The sequence below is a fragment of the Xyrauchen texanus genome, chromosome 46 (genome assembly GCF_025860055.1).
Source record: "Xyrauchen texanus isolate HMW12.3.18 chromosome 46, RBS_HiC_50CHRs, whole genome shotgun sequence".
In the NCBI taxonomy this organism is placed as follows: Eukaryota; Metazoa; Chordata; class Actinopteri; order Cypriniformes; family Catostomidae; genus Xyrauchen; species Xyrauchen texanus.
In genome coordinates this window covers 10871663-10894289 of record NC_068321.1, presented here as the reverse complement: position 1 = coordinate 10894289, position 22627 = coordinate 10871663, and the positions used below count along the sequence as shown (strand labels likewise).

Sequence of the window (22627 nt, the reverse complement as noted above, 5' to 3'; positions counted from 1 at the left end):
GGCCTGTTTATGCTACAGACTTGAATGATACCTAAAATTGTGCATCTTATTGAGAAGAGGTGTGAACACACATATCTAGAGATCAGGATCAAATATGGGAGTTCATTTTTTACTTTAGCCAGCAAGCAAGCAACCAGATCACCCCAGGATTGTGGCAACAAGTTTTGCATGGACAAGCACATTTTCTGTTTTCTTCAGAAAATGAAACAATATATATTTTTAAACTCCCTTCGAGGAACACTCTTATTTGTAGAGATGAAGGTGTTTTGTAAGAGGTTATGGAGTGGTGATGGTGTAGTGGTCTAAGCACATAACTGGCAATCTGGAAATCAGAATGATGCTGGTTTGAGCCCCACAGCCACCACCATTGTGTCCTTGAGCAAGGCACTTTACTCCAGGTTGCTCTGGGGGGATTGTCCCTGTAATAAGGGCTCTGTAAGTCACTTTGGATAAAAGTGTCTGCCAAATGCATAAATGTAAATGTAGGTTGCCTCTTCAGCTTTTGTCTTTATTGGACACTAGCTCTTCTGTTTTGCAAATCATGGTTTAACTACGCACTGCCCCTTTAAGGATCCTCCACCATTACCATCTAAAATGGCTGCTTGTCAGATCACCAGGTGACAACACTTTTGTCAGCTATAAAGGTAACCAGGAAGATAGTTGAAGGGGGGTTGTCACAACAGAAAAAGAGAGATTGGAGACTGGAGTGAGCTGAAGTTTTGGTGTGCCAAGCTGTGAGTGGAGAAAAAAAAAGTTTTCTGACCTACCCGTTTTTTGGACTCTCTCTGCATTCTGCAGTATTGCCCACAGTCAGTCAGGTACATCACAAACTCTCCATAACCCAGCATGCACCTTTCACCAACACTCCTACTGCCTTAACTCTCAACTACACACACACACACACACACACACACACACACACACTTGACTTATTATGTTATATCTGTAATGTGATATTTCTGTTGGTGTTTAATTATTTCTGGTATTTTGAGTCTTTTGACTCATTGCCTTTTGTTTACTGTTTTCTTTGTTAATTTAATACACTTGTGCTTTGTTACACTATTTTGTTATTGTTTTATTTCATGTAATTGGTGGCTTTTAGAGCTATCCTGGCGATGTAATCATTTTGACAGGCCTAAACCTGTCTGGCACCCAAATTTTGGACCATTAAAATTAATTTAAATTTAGTTCAGGGGCCGCCGCTGTTACAAAGGGTTGTTCTTGGATTAGTTAAAAAAGGAACCTTACACAAAAGCTAAAATGTGCCTTATCAGAGTAGGAGTGGCACTGACTTTGTTTTTTGCTATGTCTCGACAACAACCGAGTGAGAAGCACTTCAAGTATGTTGAAATTTTCCTGTTGCTATCGGACTGCAGCTGACATATTTTGGTCATATTGCATTCATGAAGTGACATTTGAAATTGAAGCTCCATAGCTTGTCTACAAGTGGACTCAAAAGGTCTTAGAGATTTTTTTTTTTTCTTTTTGATGAAAGTTTGATGATTTTGAAAAATGTTAAACAAAGAATTGTTATTATGTCAAATTAAGTAATATGTAAGATTCTGCACTATTTATAGGTCACTAATCAAATGTAATCAAATTTTTGACAATGACCATGTAAACTTCTTCCTCAAAGTCCTATTTCCTTGCCTCCATTGAAGCTAACAAGACGCACTTTGGAGCATTCTGGGATAACATGGATCATCAGGTTTTGTCCATGCCATTAAAGCAAAATGGGGACAAACCATGAAATTTAAAAATTTGTGTACATTTTTCTTTTAAACTTTTTTTTCAAATTGCTTTATGCTGATAATATAATTTGTAATTTCACACACACATATACTGTATGTATATGACCCCAATTGTATGCAAAATATAAATGTGATTATCTAATCAGCCAATCATTTGGCAGCAGTGCATTGCATAAAATCATGCAGATACAGGCCAGGAGATTCAGTTAATATTCACATCAACCATCAGAATGGGGAACATTTTTTGATTTCAGTAATTTTGATCGTGGCATGATTGAAAATTACAGGCAGGTGTGTTGGAGCTGGATTCTTTTTTTTTTTTTTTTTTTTTTTTTTGGCACCATTCGGAGTAAACTCTAGTTTAGCCAACCCTGCACCTGGAGAGTTTACCCAGAATGGTGCCAAAAACATCCAGTAAGCGAAAGTTCCGAGGATGGAAACGTTTTGTTGATGAGAGAGGTCAACAGAGAATGGCCAGACTGGTTTGAGCTGACAGAAAGGCTACGGTAACTTTGTACAATTGTACTGAGCAGAAGAGCATCTCAGAATGCACAACACGTCGAAACTTGAGGCGGATGGACTACAACAGCAGAAGGCCACGTTGGGCATTTTATTAGGACCATAGTGTTCATAATAAAGTGGTAAGTGAGTGTACATATGTGCACACATCAATTACAGTTGTATTTTACTAAAACAAACTATCCATACCACTTGAAAATGACTGAAGTTTCTAGATGCATTCACAAGGGTGAACAGGTTTATTTCTCAATTAATCTATATTGCAATTCAGATTAATACACTGCAAGGACCCTTCATGATGTCATAAAGGAGGAGCAGGTGGGTGAATAATTAAACTTTATATACTTTCTATACTCACTGGAACAAACTAGGGCATTCCACTACGTTAGGAGAATATCTGCATGCTTCAGCTAGGCAGAAGTAGGACATGAATTAATACAATCTGATGAAGCCAATAGCATAGGAGAAAGGAAAGACAAAAAGAAGAGGATTTATGTTTGGATCAGACCGACTCTCAAAAGCAGAGCTACTCAAATTTACAAAGCACAAGTGTCACAAAGCAGGTGCCCTTTAGTCTCAAGGGCAGCACTCCTAATTATCTTTTTGCTGGAATTTTTTAATTATGCTGTGGGTCTATTATGGTATAAGCAGTATAACCTAATCTCCTGATACTTGTCTACCGATGCACAGTATATAAAGTAATACTGACCAGCCCTGCTCCTTATTAACATGATAAGAAATAAAGATTCTAATCAGTCCTAAATTCTGGTTACAACTGACCCTAATAGGATGCGTTTCTCATGGGGAGTTTACATGAGATGTGTTCTTGCATTCAAACAGCTAGTTCAATAGAAGTTCAATAGAATGGAAAAGAATGCAGGGGTCATGTGACGTGTTTTTAAAGTTGGATTATTTTTAACTTTCTGACACGTCATCTTAACAACGCCACGCTCATGGCGAGATACGCAAAATACATCCTGAGATGCGGAATAATGGCAAAAGACATCCAATTGAATGCGTATGGCAAGAGTACCAGAAATTGTAAGAAATTGTATGCGTTGGCTCGTACAAAAACGTTAAAATTTTACTCCCATAGAAAACATTTTTACAAACCAATGAACTCTGTTATTAAGATATATGAGTTATGAGAATAGGTCCCCGTTTCCACCTGGTATTACAATATCTATATTACAATATAAAGTTGTCTCTGTGATCGGATTTGGAGGGATCTCTGGTTCATGACATCATCCATAAATCACTATGTCAGTGTGTTACTGCATTTTAATAAACCACAACAAAGTCACAAAAAAGAAAGCGCGAAAAAATGGCGAGCTGTTTCTTCCAGATGCGGTTGACATTCTATCTAAGCACAAATGCAACGTCAAGCAGAATTACCCATTATTCTACTGTATTAACTGTATTAAAGGGGCTTCAGGTGTTCGTGCTTGTCATCTGTGTTGATATCAGACACACTAAAGATGAGCCGTGAATCTCTTGTTTTCCGATCAGACGGTTATTTCCTTTTAAAGCCGCATGTAAACAGCAAAGTTTAAACTCTTGTTTTAGCGCAGTGGTTGATTGACAGATGACGGGTGGCAGTACACTGCTGCCAGGATTCATTCAGGATGGATTAGCGTTTACACCTCAAATTTGATCTGGTATATATATCAGATTATGTGCATAACATACGTGTTAAAATGCAAAACCCACACATGGCACCTTTATGCACTTTCTGTGCTGATTGTGGGGAAAAGCTGGGATGAATTCTGCACAATAATTTTAAATATGTTAAAACATGTTAAACAGAGCTGAAAGTACTACACTCTTATTGCTAACTGATGGCAGACATCAAAGTAGACAAAATATTGAAATCTATCTACACAGCCTTTATTCAAAACATGAAAATAGAATGAGAAAACACAAATAAAGGGCAGGGATATGTGTGGAATTTTGTAAATGAAAGACATTTGCAATTATGCAAACATTCCAAGACCTTTTGTAGGAATTTTCAAATGAAACTATTACTTTCCTCAATTTATTGATGGGCCAACCAGATAGTCCAACTAAAACTAAACATGCAACTTAATCATCACCTGCTGCCAAAGAAGTTTTGAGTGAAAGTCACCCTTTTGTGCTGATCTTTAACCAGTGTTCTGAAAATATTCATAGACTCAAACATCAGCCCCAAACAGCCCTCAGGCCTCCATCACAAAAGCTTTTCAATTTGTCCTCAAAATACAGCTAGCCACCTCCAAATTGTTCCTCAACCTTAAACAACAGAGTCCTGACGTGACCTGACGTTGGTCAGATTAAGTGGTATATTTTGCCTGTCAGGGTCTCATTCCGAGATCCACTGTTCTTGGTTCAGTCTCCAAGCTGTCGTCCAGATTCCTCACCCCACTTTGAGTGCTTCAACAGACTGTCAGTCAGAGGCTGAAGTTTGCCTGATGATCTCACTTATGAACCTTAAGGGAGGATAAGCTGATATTTCTTAAGGACACTAGGTAATGCAGCTGGTGACTTCTACCAAAGTCTGTACCAGCTTCATAAAGCTACAGGAATATGGGCAAAATTATATGGACTTCCCCTTCTAATTGTTGTGCAATTTCAGCCAAACCCAATACTAACAGGTGCATAAAATCAACCATACAGCCATGCAATCTCCTTAGAATAGCACTTGGGTCTGTCGGTCTGTCATGGATGCTTTGCAAAGAATGCGAGCTGCTTGCCAAAGCCAATTTCTGTGGAGAAATGTAGCAATAGGAAATGCATTATATCTTTGTAGGTAATATCACATAATACCTTATCATCAACCCTTCTCAAGTTTTCAGCTGTCACTCAAAAATTACTTTGAAAAACACTTAAAATATTTTATGCTTAAAGTCTGAAAGTTCCCAAGCTTTTGAAATTTTGAAGATTTCAAAACTCTATGACCTTTGAATAACTTCTTTTACATTTGGGATGAGCTTTTTCTTTATTTCTAGATCTATCTGTAATATCTGAGCGAGATATTTACTGACAATCAGTATAGATGGTAAGAGTAAAAATGCAGAGAATGAATGACAGAGATCATAGGGAAACCTGCCCCATCCAGAAAACCACCTGTATCTTTCAATATTCTCTCTCTCTCTCTCTCTGAACCATTCCTCCCAACAATCCCTTTCGCCCTCTGAATGACCTCTCCCTGCCTGCAGGGAGACCACTTAATATTGCTTCCCCACCTGTGGAGCCACGGAGGGAGCGGGTAGCACTTTAAAAGGCTGTGTAGTGAATGAGCACTGATTGCTGTGGACCACTTGACTCATTTCATCTAATCTCAAGGACTAAAACTTTTGGAGAATGAGGTGGGAGGCAGATGGAATGCTATAGAAAAAAGAACAGCCAGCTTCTGCTTTGATGGGATGAGCTTGCTTTGTAAACCCATTTGAGCAACAGTGACAAAGACTTGATAATCTTTACATAGCCACAAACACTCAAAAGAGGACAACACCAGTCTTTCTCAAGCTAAACAGAGAATACATATTACAGCTGTTATTTAGTTGCTATATTTAAACCACTATCCTTTTCACACTAAATATAGCCTTATCTAAATTAAGCATTCTAAAATGTGAAGCTTGTATAGCACTAGGGTTTTACATTTTATAAAATGTGTATATGATAATTTGGGTGGTGTTTGCCCATGCAATATTTGCCCCATGATGCTAGGGTGTTGCTGAGCAGTTGTTAAACAACTGGAGTGGTTGTTAACAGGTTGGTACAGTATGTGTGTTCTGGGTGGTTACTAGGTGGTTGCTTGGGTGTTCTGGTTAGTAGGGTGTTCTAGATGGGGGCTAGGTAATTGCTGGGGTGTTGCTGAGCAGTTGCTAAACAAACAGAGTGGTTGTTAGCAGGTCGGTACAGTATATGTGTTCGGGGTGATTGATAGGTGGTTGTTCGGGTGCTCTGAGTGCTTGCATGGGTGTTCTGGTTGGGTGGTAGCTGGTTGGTAGGGTGTCTGAATGGGGGCTAGATGGTTGCTATGTTGCTGTGCAGCTGATAAACAATCGGAGTGATTGTTAACAATTTGGTACAGTATGTGTTCTCGGTGAATGCTAGGTGGTTGCTAGGGTGTTCTGGGTGGTTGATAAGGTGTTCTGGATGGGCTAGGTGGTTGCTAGGGTGTTGCTGTGCAGTTGCTAAACAATCGGAGTGGTTGTTTACAGGTTGGTACACTATGAGTGTTCTGAGCGGTAGCTTGGGTATTCTGAGGGGTTGCTAGGGTGTTGGTAGCTGGTAGCTGGTTGGTAGGGTGCTCTGGATGGGGGCTAGATGGTTGCTAGGGTGTTGCTGTGCAGCTGCTAAACAATCGGAGTGATTGTTATCAATTTGGTACAGTATGTGTTCTCAGTGAATGCTAGGTGGTTGATAGGGTGTTCTGGGTAGTTGATAAGGTGTTCTGGATGGGGGCTAGATGGTTACTAGGATGTTGCTGTTCAGTTGCTAAAAAATCAGAGGGCTGGTTAGCAGCTTGGTACAGAATGCGTGTTCTGGGTGGTTGCTCAGGTGTTCTGAGTAGTTGCTAGGGTGTTCTGGTTAGGTTCTCTGGATGGAGGCTCTGTGGTTGCTAGGGTATTGTTGTGCAGTTGCTATACATCCAGAGTGGTTGTTAGCAGGTTGGTACAGTATGTGTGTTCTTGGTGGTTGTTAGGTGGTTGCTCGGGTATACTAGTATTATAGGGTGTTCTAGTTAGGTGCTAGGTGGTTGGTAGGGTGTTCTGGATGGGGGCTAGGTGGTTGCTTGGGTGCTGCTGTGCAATTGTTAAACAATCTGAGTGGTTGTTAGCAGGTTGGTACAATATGTGTGTTCTTAAGTGTGTCAATTCTGGCACATGTGCCATAGGTTGCCAACCCCTGCTCTGTGATATTCTGTGAAGTCTCTATAGGATTTTTGACTATTTTTTCCTATACTATTTATTCTAATAACTTAGAATTAAATAACATCATTTCCACTGAGCCTTTCAGCTGGTAAAGTGTTTGTGACATGGACAGAATTCCATGTAGCCACTGATCAGTGATGGTGCCCCACCGCACACAGGCCCTCAGTAGATGCAACAACCCTTGGTTTCCGCGTTGGTGCCTTGCCCTGATTGTTCCATCTGTTTCCGAAACATTATTCTTTCTCTGTTTTGGAAAAAATAAAAGGCTGGAGTCCTGCAGACTAGAACAAATAGGGCATGCTGGATTATTTGACAGCATCTGAAACAGTCTGGTCAAGGTCATATTTACTCTTTTATGCCACCCACTTTGGTGAGGCATTTAATAAGATGACACAACAATCAGAGAGGCCTTTCTGCCTTTGAAATAGGGCGGCTTGTCTGTTGCGAATAGCAATGGAACACAGCCTTATGTTTGGGAGGCAATGCGATGCATTTCTCACATCTAGGTGGGACCTGATTTGTCTTTTAAATGTATCCTCTGGGATCAATCAAATTTCTCTTTCTCTGTCTATCTTTCTGTCATTTCCTAATACTTTGAGTTTAACATCCAACAAGTCCCTGGTAGGATTTATGGCTGTCAGCGCAAATTGTAAGTCAATAATTAAGGGATAGTTCACCCAAAAATGAAAATTCTGTCTTTATTTACTCACCCTCGTGTCGTTTCAAACCTTATGACTTGCTCGCTTTTGTGGTAAGCAAAAGGTGATGTTGTGGAAAGCGAACAAGGACTTTGGCTGTCAAGCTCCAAAATAACAAAAAAGTGTAAAAAAAAACATAAGTCTCATAAAGGTAGTCCATGCTACTTGAGTGCTATAGTTTTAGTCTTCTGAAGCCGTACAGCTCTGATTGTGTTGAGGTACTTATCCAGTAGAAGCAGTTAACATCTCATAGATACAAAAATTATTAGTGAATAACAACTTAATTTCACTCTTTTCCTTTGGACTTTTTTGGTCAATTTAGACCTTAACAGCCCCAGTCTTGCCACAATATTTTTTAAAAGATTAATCTTTTGTGATTAAGTCATACAGCTTTGGAACTATATGAGAGTGAGTACATAATGATTTTTTGGGTGAACTATTCCTTTAAAAGATATATTATATTTTGCCATATTTTGTTTTGCAGTATTGCAAATAAAAATTTCTTGATCATTCAGGTGTTTTTTTATGTTGCACAATCCCCATGTCTAAATGGTCAAAGACAAAACAAGGAGATGGAGAGCATTAACTTATATAAAGCCAGTCTACACAATAGAGGACTTGCTGCATTGCCATAAACGTCTAACTTAGAATGTGTGAAAATCTCCACTTACAAACAAGCTGTTAATAAGCCAAAGGAAAAAAAATCAAGGGATTCAGTGAGCCTAGAGGTGTCAGCAAGTCATCCAATGATCTAGCGGGTGCTATTTGATGCTAAAGCTTTTGGACAAGTGCTTGATGAAGGCAAAGTCTAAATTCAGGCCTACATGTAATAACTTATATGGTTAAGAAACCATAGCAAACAATAATTGGATCATTACACAAGTGTTGGTCTATTTTAATCCTAAAATGCATATGTGGGTCAAAAATGACACAGCCGTATAATTTTAAGACATTAATTTGACACAAAGTGGCCTTTTCATCTGACACTCCAGTATTCCTCAGTTAAAGGTATAGTTCACCCAAAAATGCTAATTCTCTCATTATTTACTCTCCATCATGCAATACCAGATGTGTATGACTTTCTTTCTTATGCAAAACACAAAGTAAGATTTTTAGAAGAATACTTCATCTCTGTAGTTCCATACAATGCAAGTGAATGGTGGCCAAAACTTTTAAGCTCCAAAAAACACAAAGGCAGCATAAAAGTAATCCAAAAGACTCCAGGGGTTAAATCCATGTCTTAAGCGATATAATCCGTTTTGGGTGAGAACAGATCAAAATATAACTCTGTTTTCACTATAAATCTTGACATCAGCAGTCTCCTTGGCGATCGTGATTTCAAGCTCAATTACTCTTCCTAGCGCCATCTAGCACTCAAGCACTAGATAGTATAATCAAAAAAGGAAAAGGAGCCAAGATTTTTTTTGTTCTAATCTAAAATCAAATGATCACTTCAGAAGACATGAATTTGAACTATTGCCATGTGAACATACTTTTTTAAACATTTAGATAAATATATTTTTTTAATTATAAGAGAGTTTGCATTACTACCCCCTAGAATTCACACAACACATAAAGTCACATAAATATTACCCACTAGAATTCATATGTGGGTCGTATATGATCCATGTGTTTATGCATTTAACACTGGTATTATACGTGTAACACTTTGATTGTTTTTATTTTCCATCAATTATGTAATTAAATATACATTATGTTAAATTCCATGTTCATCTTCATATTTATGTGTTGTGTGAACATATAGAAAGTTGTCAATCAGCTGATGCTTTTACCCAAAGTGCATGACATTAGACCAATTACATGGACAGTCCCTGCAACCTGAGGTTAGATGTCTCCTGGACAATTAATAAAATATTTTTCCTTATTACTGTTGTTTTATATAAAGAATAAGCATCAGGATTTCACCTGGGTCTTTATTGACCCACATATGCATTTTATGGGGGTAAAGTAACAAATGCATTTTAGGGTTAGTTGCAGAATACCTCTTTATAATGGGTTTTCAACCACTGAGGGCCTTAGTAAGTGTTGCCTATAGACAGATATATAAAACATATAGGATTTTCTTTCAACACATGTAAAAAACAACATATATTTGAAACTTTATTCTTAAATGTGTGCAAATGCATACATTTATCATTTGTTGAGCATTATGAGATAAGTGTTTGCTAGTGTTATTAAATAAAGTTGCAATAAAGTGTTACCTTAAAAATCTAGCTTTTTTATTAGGGGTCCCTGGGTCTGTAAAGGTTGAAAACCCTTGTATTAGATCATCATAATCATTTGTTATTAAATACTTTTACAAAACTACTTGTTCTTTTGGCCTGCATCAATGCCACAATATTTCTTAAGGCAGGAAAAGGCCACAATATCTCCTAAATCAACTTAAGCCTAACCCCAAATAAAATAAAAGTAAACGCATAGCACAGCTCAAGGGACTAAACGCACCATTGGCAGACAGCTCTCTAGGTGGGCTGTTCACAGGCAGCTAGAGCACCTACAAACTAGGCTTTATATTAAAGGCATCTAGCCTATATAGGTTGAATAACCAAAGAGCCTCCTTGACATATATAAACTGGAGCACGCTGATTTCTGCGTGCGTATAAAAGCAATGAAAGAGAACCAACCATACAACACTGAATAATTTCATCATACTCCTCTTACATAAAATGTAATGTAATTGAGTATTATTTTTAATCCATAAATGGATTTTTCTTGTCAGCGCTGTTACGCAACAGTCACAACCAATACTAATATATAAAGACATATAATATCTACATGGACCATTCAGTTGCAAAGCATTTGCTGGTGATGTACTGGAAAGACGCCCTTACCTCAGATCCACCAAAATAATATTTTTTCACAAATAATTAAACCCAAGATCCTTTGTTCAAAACGGCCACGATTGGGGGACAAATAGGCTACTGTATACCCGCAAGACGAGCCGTATAACGGTCCAGGCACGTCCAGAAATACAGGTGCACCTGCCCCGGGTGCGCAGTGATACAGCCTTATGCGAATGTTCTTTACCCCGAGAAAACAGAAAGAGGTGTACTTACTGTTCCTCAGTCAGTCCTTATAGTATTCCTCATCGTCCATATATCAGTCCGCTCGCGAATGGCTTTAAAAACATATACCCTAGACAGCCCCCGTCCGTCTCTCTGTCGCTGTTTTCTCTCACATCCTCATGTCATTCACAGATGCAGCAGTGGCACAGAAGACACGCCCACCTCCCTCCTGAATGACGTAAAGGAGCAATAGACTCCGCCTAGTCACCGCCATCACTCTCACGCCTCTTAAATGACGTAATAAGGAGAAAACAGCTGTCCATCAAGACTGCTGGCTCAGTCTGTTTGACTAGAACTCAAAATGAAATGATTTATTCAATAAATTATTCAAAATGTACACTTAAACGTCCAATTTCTATAAAAACACAATTATTATTATAGAAATGTCATTACATGCAAAAATTTGTAGGCTAGTCAATTTCATAATAATAATAATAAAATCAAAATGTTGTTTTTTCATTATAATATTGGCTTGGAGAATAGCATGAGTCTCCGCATGCTGGAAGTCTCTGCGGTCAGGGCCGTATCAAGACAGTGTGGTGCCCCTGGGCACTATACCTCAAACCCCCCCCCCCCCCCCAAATCAGACAAGACATAATCAAGGTGATTTCTCCAATGTAATTTCATAACTTGTCCAACTACATACATGTAGGAATATGAGCAGTGAGCACTATATTCAAATGTCTCAATTTATTAATACTACCATTAAAACACATTTGATTTTTAATCAATGTAGAATGTGTAACTTAAAAATAAACAGATTTGTGTGTGTGTGTGTGTTTTGTTGGGTGACAGTTGTATGTTACAGTTTGACAAGAGTTTAGAGTGTGACAAAAGCACTTTGTTGTGTTTTATTGCGAGTGTACACGAATATAAGTAAACACTTTGCAGTTTGAATGATGTCCTGGATGAACAAAATGACGGAGTATGTTTTTATGTTTGATCGCGCCCACGGCTCTCTCTCTCTCACGTCACACACACACACACACACACGCACACACACACACACACACACACAGTTCGATCGCACCTGCGCCTCTCTCTCTCGCTCTCTCTCTCCACTGATCTATATAATGACATTCTATAATAGATCAGTGTCTCTCTCACACACACACAGTTCGATCGCGCGCACACACACACACACACACACACACACACACACACACACACACACACACACACACACACACACACACACACACACACCAGCATTGCAATCTTGATCAGACTGTTCATTATGCGAAATAGAGCGATATGTATCGCTATTTAGTTTTATTTATTTTTATACCGTGTATTCTCCGTGTAAATTCGTGCACCGAGACGTGACGCCCGTACCGTTTCGGTTCAATATGAATAACTTACATGTACCGTCCCACCCCTAATATTTACCTTCATTAATATCCTCTTCCTCACCCGAGTCTTCCTCGCTCCTGTCTCCCCCAAGGACAAGGAGAATATCCTCATTCGCCTGGCGGTCATCGCCGACGCCCTGACTAATATTAGCAGCTGCTGCATCTCCCCCGCTAGCAGAGCCAGCGGTGTCATACTTAGCGCTGCTGGTGTCTGCAATTCCAGTGTTCTCCCAAAAAACTAGTGATCTAACAAAAAAATTGTAGATCCCTGGAACATTTTTTATTGTAGCTAAACGTCTAGCGTCCTTCTCTTTCTTTAATCTTCTTTTTGCGAAACCACTCAATTGCCGTCTGTCCATTTTGGATTTTGATTCATTTTCTGTAGCCGTTAAAAAAATGACACATTTGCGCAGTAATTGTTGTGGACCAACTCAACTGTGACAGATTGGGGAGGGGGGGGTGATAGTGGTCATGTAATCTTCATTTATTTATAATTTATTATTATTATTATTATTATTATTATTATTATTGTTAAATTAGTGTTCATAAACAAGTTATGTATGGTCTTTCAAGAATTTCAAGTTAATAATATAACAATTTACGAAAAATATTTTTAAAGCTTGTGTCATGTGGTGCCCCCCTAGTGGTTGTGAATGGTTGGTGCCCCTGGGCACTGGCCCAAGTGCCCTTATGGATAATCCGGCTCTGTCTGCGGTGTCATGCACAACAAGCCACGTTATAAAATGCAAGGATTGACGGTCTCAGAAGTGGAGGCAACTGAGATTTGTCCTCCACCACCCGGATTGAGGTGAGTAACTACACCACCATGAGGACCTATTAAGTAGTGGGAATTGGGCATTCTAAATTGGAAGAAAAGGAGTCAATTTGGTCAGCACGCCCTGGATTTGAACTCGTGACTCCAGGTGGTAGTCATCATACTCGCTGAGCTACACAGGCCCCCTCTTGAATGCATTTATGAATGTTTTTAAATGAAACAATGCCCAAATGAATTATTGATTTATGAAAGCAACTGACCAGTGGCAATAAAGTGATATTTATATTGATGGCAAGATGATGGTGTCTGGTACTTTCACTTGTCACTGCCTTTTACTGCGATTTGTCATTTACTTGAGATAACATTCAGGTTAAAAATGTCCAATATCAATTATCTATTTGATTCATATATTTTGAAATTGAAATTCAAATTAGTTATCTGTGTTGGCTTGTTGACCAATTCGACAATGCAATATTTTTACTGAATTCAATAAGTTTGGTATTTTGCTACCATTCATCTGAATAAAGCTGTTCATGTTGAAGTCCAAAAACCAAAAATATAATTATCATTTTCGAGCCATGGGTTCGGGTTTTGGATATAGAAGTAAATTAGGGCATTACTTTTAGATATTTGTACGTTTTGGTCTAAAACATAAACAAATGATGCAGCACACAACGGTTTTTTGTTTCGTCAGGAACGTTCAATCACATGCTTGTGGTATTTGTAGTCCTTTTCTTACAACATCGTGTAATTTATCCTCAATTAATGTTTATTGCAGACCTATATTTTACTCATAAATGGATAAACTCCATTATAAAAACCCATTGGAAAATTGACGTCACGGGTGAACAGATCTATTTCGCCTGTCATTTGAATACATAGACCTACAGTAAACATTATAATCTACATATTTACAGGCTATTTGGAATGTCATCATGATTTTCTTCATCTGAGCGTACGTGTGTTGATTTGAGTATTTTAATGGTTTTATTTGGCCAGTATGATAAACTCTTTGGGAAATTGTCTTTTAAGTATTGTCATATGTTGATAGGAAAATCACAGAATAAAGACAAGAATGTTATTGCAATTAAAACAAAGCAGATCCTTTGGCTGGAGATCTCACATTCAGTGAACTCTGACGCTCTCTGCTGGCTATTAAGACCTCATCGTTTTTCACTAAGGTCCCTACAGATTTTATTGTAAATAAACACAATTTCCCCCTTTTGAAATCTTTTATTGCCTAATCAGATTGTTCTATAAGACACTGTTTATAAAATGTTCTTTTTTTTTTCTTTTTCTGACAACATTTTTAACTAATTTATTCCAAAAAGGTATAATCTTTATTCAGTTTATTCAATTCTAATTGCTTATTCAATTCTAACAAAACTTATGAAATTGAAAACACCATTCCTACATTGAAGTACAATGGCAGCATCTTTTTCATTTTTCAAATGATGTTTCATCATTTTTCACAGATAGATTTCATATACAGAAAATTCCTGGAGGTAAACAAGGGAAATGCAGCAATCTGCACGAGTACTGGGACTTCTGCCACCCACAGAGCAAAATCCACACTAAAGTGGCTCTACATCAAGAAAGTTAATGTCCCAGTCAAAGTCCCATCCTTAATGAGAGAGAGAGAGAGAGAGAGAGAGAGAGAGAGAGAGAGAGAGAGAGAGAGAGAGAGAGAGAGAGAGAGAGAGAGAGAGATAGATCTATCTCTGGACAAACACAATGTGATGTGGTCAAATAATAATAATAATTTATATATTGCTGTTATTTATATATGACTAATAATTATATTATATACTGTCCAAGTTATTGGACAAAATGTATTTTGCTGTTATTCTATTTTATTTATTCTATGATGCTTTGACAACATTGTTTTTGAAACTTTCATGCCAATAAAGCCCATTGAATTGAATTGAATTGAGAGAGAGCACAGTTACACAGTTCCAAAGAGATCATCATTTGTTGCAGATGCTCTATGGTTATGGCAATGGCATTCATACATTTTTATGTGTAGTTTAAAGGAATATTCTGGTTTCACTACAAGTAAAAGTAATTTTTTCCTCATTAAAAAAAGTTTAACTCCTAAAGTCATGAATTTTAATTTTGCAAAACATGTATAAAATGGAGACTCCAGTCATATCAGTAACCTTATAAAAGCTGTTTTATTCTACATGTAGCGGGTCCGCACATGGCGGCTGCATGTATACTTCCACTGTAAGTGCCTAAAAGGAGAGACAAGTAGAAGTTATGTTTTGTGGTAATCAATATTGTGCCACAAATGCTGTTGACTGAACTTGTATTGAACTTGAATTTAAGTGTTCGAATTCTTTTTGGGGCCACAGTATAGCCTATGCATGTCCAAAATACTCATGAATGATGTCTGGTTAAAACTCTCATAAATAATATTTATACTGTAAGAAAAAGTTATAAAGTGTCAATGGAGGTTATTTACCAATTACATGAACACTAGCTAAGCTACTGTATTTTAAGTTTGTGTAAGTTTGTCAAATGCTCAATGGACCACAGAAAAGGGTGGAACCCATCTTGTTGACCAATCCCCTTGTAACCAACTTGTAGGGCAAGTTTTGTTATTTAGACGGCCCTTTGTCATTGGCAGCGCAGGACTGACCCACTTTGTTGAATGGACTTCTCTTTGCATCGCGAATAGATGCGTTCCAGAACATCGCGAACGATGAACGCTGGTTTGAGGACTTTGCTTTTATTATCATGCTGTTTCGGTTTTATACAAGCCAAATCCGCGTTGCCGTCCTGCGCCAGCGGACAGTTCCTACTTAAAAATCAGTGCGTTTTATGTCATCCAACCTGTGCGGAGTGTGAGGGTCATGAGCTATTCGAGTGCACCGCTTGTGGTTTAGGTAAATTATACTTTAATATTGTGTTATGTTGCTTGACGCTGAAATGACTATTGAATTAAACAGGTGCTTCAATTGGGACCATTCTTAGGGGCCGTTCACACACAGAAAATTTCATTGCACTAAAAATGCAATAGGCGAATAGAGCACGCAGGTGTCTCGAGGCGCTTTTTTAACAGTTGAAGTTGTTTGTAATTTTGCGTTTTAAAAACGTTCGCTTACCATACAGCGAGACGCGGCGCATAGCTGATGTTTACTTTGGAAAACAGTTCGCGAAATGATCCAAAATGCCTTCTCTGTGAACGGCCCCATATTCCCCCGAGCTATCCGCTGCCAGTGCGCATGCGCTGATGAACTGCGCTTCTCTGATTTTTACTATATAGGACTACTCAAGGGAACATTGAATCTAATCTAATGTAGCAAACAATAGCAAAATATTAAAGGGAATATATTTCGATACCACCATGCATTATTCTTCATGTTAATATGTAATTGCATGACCTAGATGTAATTAATGTGTAGCTAATTATTTATTCGTTATCCTTGTTTTGCTAAAGCATAGTTAATTGTGGCAATAATATATATGGACAATGTAAGTTTTGCTATTACAATTGATGTTATATTTAAAAGTAGGCCTACTTTCCAATCTGCAGTTTTTAAAAAAATGTTTTATTTAGTTTGGGCTGGTTTGGTCAAGGAATATGTTGCAGCATTGTGCAGGTTCACAAAGGGGTTTTCCAAGAGACAATTGTGAAGGCAAACCTCCCAGTTCTCCCTGCACAGCTGCTGTAGTAAAAAAACAATGAGGCGGCTCTCCCTATTTATCAAAGTAACAAAGACTGCTTACCTCAAAAGAGGGTTTGTTTAATGACCTCAAACATGAAAGTGTATTTAGCGCTTTTAATTATGAGAAGAGCTGAAACTAAGGTCATTTTAAACATGCCATAATTGAATTTACAATGATTTTTAACAATAATCCAATCGATATTCAAAAATACACTTTAAACCACCATGCATAAGGTAACTTGTATACTGTGAAGTATTCTTCACACTTAATGTGAAGAAAAGGTTGCGTTTTAACAAAGTTAAAAAATACCTTGTTAATATGATTAAAACAGTAGCCACTGCCGTTAATGTTTCTTTTGTGCATGCCTCAGTCCACGCACTAACTAATGCGAAACTCTAGAAAATCCACCTCCTCCTAGCGCATTCGATTTTATTCTAAATTTGAGAGTTTACTCGCATATCAAACATTTCCATTCAAAATGCACATAAAAATTGTTGGATGGAAACGCAGTTGCTATGACTGACCGTTAGGGGCGCATTAACGCACGGGCTAATGCGGGCTGAAGCCCGTAGTAGCTCAGGGCCACTATGCTGAAACAAGTAGAGCAAGGAAGGCTGGGTAGTTTGATGCACAAACAGCAAGTTAAAGGGATAGCTCACCAAAAATTGGAATCATCTGATAATTTACTCACCCTCATGCCATCCCAGAGTTGTGTGACTTTCTTTCTTCTGCTGAACACAAACAAAGATTTTTACAAGAATATCTCAGCTCTGTTGGTCCTCACAATGCAAGTGAATGGTGGCCAGAACTTTGAAACCCCAAAAAGCACATAATGGTAGCATAATTGTTATCTGTCATTGTTCTGACTCCAGTGGTTAAATCCATGTATTGTGAAGCAATATGATAGGTGTGGGTGAGAGATCAATATTTAAGTCCCTTTTTCCTATAAATCTCCACTTTCACATTCTTTTTCTTTTGTTTTTGGCGATTCACATTCTTCCTGCATATCGCCCCCTACTGTGCAGGGAGGAGAATTTAGGGTAAAAAAAAGACCTTAAATATTGATCTATTTCTAACCCACACCTATAAAATTGCTCCTTAAGATATATATTTAACCCCTAGAGTTGGGTGGATTACTTTTATGTTGCCTTTATTTGCTGTTTTGAGCTTCAAAAGTCGGTTAACCATTCACTTGCATTGTGAGGACCTACAGAGCTGAGATATTCTTCCAAAAAGCTTTGTTTGTGTTCTGTTGAAGAAAGAAATAAAGTCCCACAAATCTGGGATAGCATGAAGGTGAGTAAATTATGAAATAATTTTCATTTTTGGGTGAACTATCAGTTTAATAGTAGAAGAAAAATAAGAAAACTTTAGTGGACAGTCCATTGGAACCCGAGCCCCTCTTTTGAATTCTGTTTGAAAGGCTTTCATGGCTGCCAACCCTTTTTTTCAACCAACTCAAAGAAAAGTGTTGTAATTCTTAATCTCCCTCACTGTTGTCTGATGCGGATAAGGGGGGAGGATGTTCACCTCATGCACCAGTGTGTGACAACTACAATACTGCCAAAAGTCCCCAATCTCTCTCAATTGCTCTTGTTTACATGCCCTGTCTTGGCAAAATCAGTCAGAACCCTGCTTCTGATTCTATTTAAAGAAGAGTTCATGATAGACACAAACAGATGATGATATCTGTGTTTCATGTATTAGTGTTTTGCATGGGAGACCGAGCATTAGAAAATGTATTCTTACTGGGCGACTAGGCTTTGTTTATTTCACATAAAAATGATGACGAAATGTTCTAAATGAAAAAATGTTGACATTTACATTTACATTTATTCATTTGGCAGATTCTTTTATCCAAAGCGACTTACAAAAGAGGAAGAACATCAGCGAATCATCTTAGGGAGACAGTGGTACAAAAAGTGCCATATTACAAAGTGTCACTATCATCACATAGTGGTTGATGTTGACGTTTTTGTTCTGCTAAGGTCCCATAAGTCTTTGGTTGAACAGATAAACTTACCTCAAACTCATGCCATTGGTTGAGCCAATGTTGCTATGTCAGGCTGACCAGATGTTTAGCACAATGTTTGATACCATTAGAGCCACAGTGTTACACATTTTAAGAAAATTTACATACAAATGGCTTACTTATAGTTGTGTCTGCAGATTAAGGGATGGGAGCGAGCATTTTAACATAAAAAAATGCACACTTTAGCTTTAAAAAGAAGCCACTGACTCATAAATCCACACCTTAATTTAGTTTATGGTCAGTTATACTGATATTTTGAATGGAGGGGGTTAAAGTCCAATGTTAATTGGATTTTGTGGTTGATTTCAGATGAGGAGGGGAAGGAGCGTTTCCTGTACCAGGGTCATTGCAGACTCTACTGCCCACGAGAGTTTTATCCAGACCGAGACCAGTACACCTGCCTTCCATGTATGCCCGATTGTGAGATCTGTGCTGATGCCAACGTGTGTGCCAAATGCAGGGAAGGTTACAAGCTGCAGAGTGGCATCTGTCTGACAGTCCTTTGCGGGGTTGGTAAGTACATCTCCTTTTACCATGCACAAATTTCTCTCTTTGTTCTGTACTTATTATGGTTAGCTATGTAACAGACATTTATTTCTCTGCTAAATATCTCAGGTATTCCACCTTTTAATAAAGATCAAAAGTGACAAGCGAAACTAGTTAAGTTAAGTGAAGTTTGCCAAGATAAACTTTAATGTGGGCTTCACAAAGTCTTGACTGAAAGTTTAAACTAGTTTCAAAAGTAGAAGTTTGATGGTTATACAGACATTATAGTTAAGACAAATCGCCAGCAAGCATGCTTGCTAGGTAGTCAGAAATACCCTGTGTCTGAATTTGATGAAAGACACACTTCACCTCGGTATGCAGGTGAGTAGTCTGAGTATATTTCGGATATACTTCATCGGGGAACATGGGCTATGTCCCATGACCTGAATATATGATGTAACGTCAACAACTGTGGAAATAATCCACTCTGGTTTTGTTAAACAAGCACCATTTAAGCACAAGAAACAAAGTTGAAAAGAGCCTTCTGACTCGCAGTTCAACGACATTCTTTTAAATCCAGTGTTTTGAACGTGATGTCTCCTCAGCTCCCAAGGGATTATAGGAATCCCCACACTTCAGAATCTCGCCAGAAATATTAGGTCATCCGGGTATTTCTCGCTTACTGTTTTATGAATACTGTGGATTCAGACATACTACTCCATTGGCATACCATTTTTAGCATATTATATAGTAGGGAAGTATGGATATATTTGATGCAGCAAGACTGTAAAATAGATCAGTCAGATAAACCGTCAGATAGATAGAGAGACGGATGTATGGATGAAGAGATTTGGATGGATGTATGGATGGATGGATTAAGAGATTGGATGGATGGATGTATGTAGAGACTGGATGGATAATGGATGGATGGACAGATGAAGAGATTGGATGGAAGGAAGGAAGGATGGATGGATGGAGAGTTTGGTTGGACAAATGAAGAGATTGGATTTATTTTTGGATGGATGAAGCGATGAGAGAGAGAGAGAGAGAGAGAGAGAGAGAGAGAGAGAGAGAGAGAGAGAGAGAGAGAGAGAGAGAGAGAGAGAGAGAGAGAGAGAGAGAGAGAGAGAGAGAGAGAGAGAGAGAGAGAGAGAGAGAGGACTATTTAAAGGCGATTCATTGCTTTTTGTAGATTTGTTTACATTTGACATTTTTTGACAGACGGAATTTGAATTAACAAACATTCCATTGGCCCATTTGAACATTCCATCAATGTAAGTCTATGGGATTTTTATGATTTTTGATAATCCACTGTACGAAAACTGTTAGTCTGGTTAGTTAGAAAAGACATAGGTGCTAGGTGGTTTCAAAAGTCAAAAGAGTCCACCCCCAATATTCTTTATTCTGAGTGCGGCCTATAGATAAGACCCTCCTCCAATGTAATTCTATGAGATTTTTGCTTGTTTTATTTTCATGCAAAATTCACAAGTCTTATTGCTTGTAAAGCACAACTCTCCTCAAAAAGCCGCACAATTTCAGGCATCATTGATATCCATAGTACAAACAGTGTGAGCTGATTTAGGATTTTTGGAAAACAGCCAACACTAATACGCAATAGTAACAATGATTTTTAAGCACCATACATTTTTTAAACCTGTTTATAATAAGTGAGTATATTGGATTTTGGCATCAGATATTGATATACCTTTGTTTGTACTGCAGGCCAAGTTCAGGACCCGGACACTCGAGATTGTATAGACTGTGGTTTTGGCTGTAAAACATGTACCACGGGTAAATAACATGCATTTTTTTTTTTAAAAAAAGCTTTTACTTGTTAATTTATGTTAACAGAATAGATTCTGCCATCATTTACTCTTCCTCATATTGTTTTAAACCCCATATTACTTTCTATCTTCTGTGGAGCACCATTGTCACCATTCACTTTCATTGTATGAGAAACGGATAAAATAAAAGTGACTGGTGACTTACAGTAGACTAACTTACTGCCTAGAACATGTATTTCTGTGTTCCATGCAAAAGAAAAGAAGTCATACTTTTAGAGGAAAAATGTAACACAATTTTTGTTCCTGGGTAGTAAGTGTTTTTTCCAACTGCTTATGCCTCAAAAGTATACAAAACCTCTATTCCCCACAAACTTTTTTTTTGTCCTTTTGTGACCAGGACAATGACCCATTTCCAATGAGAAAACAGGTGAATATGTGTCTTTTTGTTCACATAAAGTCAGAAAACAACAACATATGAATCCAACTTAACATGTATTTATATGAAAGTAATACAAAAATGACAACAAAAGATTTAGAAGTGAGTAGTTTTTCGAGATTTACGAGTATACTCTAAATCACTTTCACGAATCAGCCCCCAAATGTAGTCTCCCATCATGTTCTCGTTATACTGTCCTTGGTAGCAGCGTTCAAAGTCCAGTATATCCTGATGGAAGCGCTCGCCTTGCTCCTCCAAGTATGTTCTCCTTGAATTTATCAAGATGAGCATCAATGATATGGACATCCTACAGCCCATTGTGCCGTAGTTCTTCACCAAAGTCTCAACCAGCCCCACATAGTTTTCAGCCTTGTGATTGCCCAGGAAGCCCCGAACCACTTTGACAAAGTTGTTCCAAGCTGCATTTTCCTTACTAGTGAGCTTCTTGGGGAATTCCTTGCACTACAGGATCTTTTTTTATCTGTGCTCCAATGAAGACACAGGCTTTGACCTTTGCCACAGACAGCTTAGGGAAGAAGTCTTGAAGGTACTTTAAGGCTGCTAACTCCTTATCTAGAGCTCTGACAAATTGTTTCATAAGGCCCAATTTGATGTGCAGTGGTGGAATCAGCACCTTCCAGGGGTCCACCAGTGGCTCCCACTTGACGGTGTTCCTCCCCACAGAGAACTCGGTTCGGTGTGGCCAGTCCCGTCTGTGGTAGTGCGCCTTGGTGTCCCTGCTGTCCCAAAGGCAAATATAGCAGGGAAACTTGGTAAAACTGCCTTGGAGACCCATCAGGAATGCTAGCATTTTGAAATCTCCTATGACCTCCCAGCCGTACTCATCATAGTTCAAGGCGTCCAGTGAGGTCTTGATGCTGTTGTAATCCTCTTTGAGGTGCACAGAGAGAGCCAGGGGAAGAGACGGGTACTTGTTACCAATATGGAGTAGCACGGCTTTGATGCTCCTGGATGAGCTGTCAATGAAGAGGCACCACTCATTCTGGTTACAGACGATTCCGATTGCCTCGAACAGACTGGTCACATTGTGGCAGAAGCAGAGCCCATCTTGATGGGTGAAGAAGCTGGAAAAAGTTTGGTGACGCTTCCTCTGATCGGT

The 22627-nt window shown here is 38.5% G+C and overlaps 2 protein-coding genes across 2 annotated transcripts in view; one reads left to right on the top strand and one right to left on the bottom strand.

Moving 5' to 3' along the window:
• otud7a (OTU deubiquitinase 7A) overlaps nucleotides 1-11090 on the bottom strand; it is a 99397-nt gene extending 88307 nt beyond the window's left edge. The window contains exon 1 of the mRNA XM_052119371.1: nucleotides 10962-11090. The gene's annotated coding sequence lies outside the window, so the exon portion shown is untranslated. The remainder of the gene's footprint in view (nucleotides 1-10961) is intronic.
• A 4619-nt stretch (nucleotides 11091-15709) lies between these two features.
• LOC127637895 (proprotein convertase subtilisin/kexin type 5) overlaps nucleotides 15710-22627 on the top strand; it is a 39150-nt gene continuing 32232 nt past the window's right edge. The window contains exons 1-3 of the mRNA XM_052119135.1: nucleotides 15710-15985; nucleotides 19111-19314; nucleotides 21010-21078. Coding sequence (XP_051975095.1) covers nucleotides 15778-15985; nucleotides 19111-19314; nucleotides 21010-21078 — 481 coding nt within the window. The 5' untranslated portion in view covers nucleotides 15710-15777. The remainder of the gene's footprint in view (nucleotides 15986-19110; nucleotides 19315-21009; nucleotides 21079-22627) is intronic.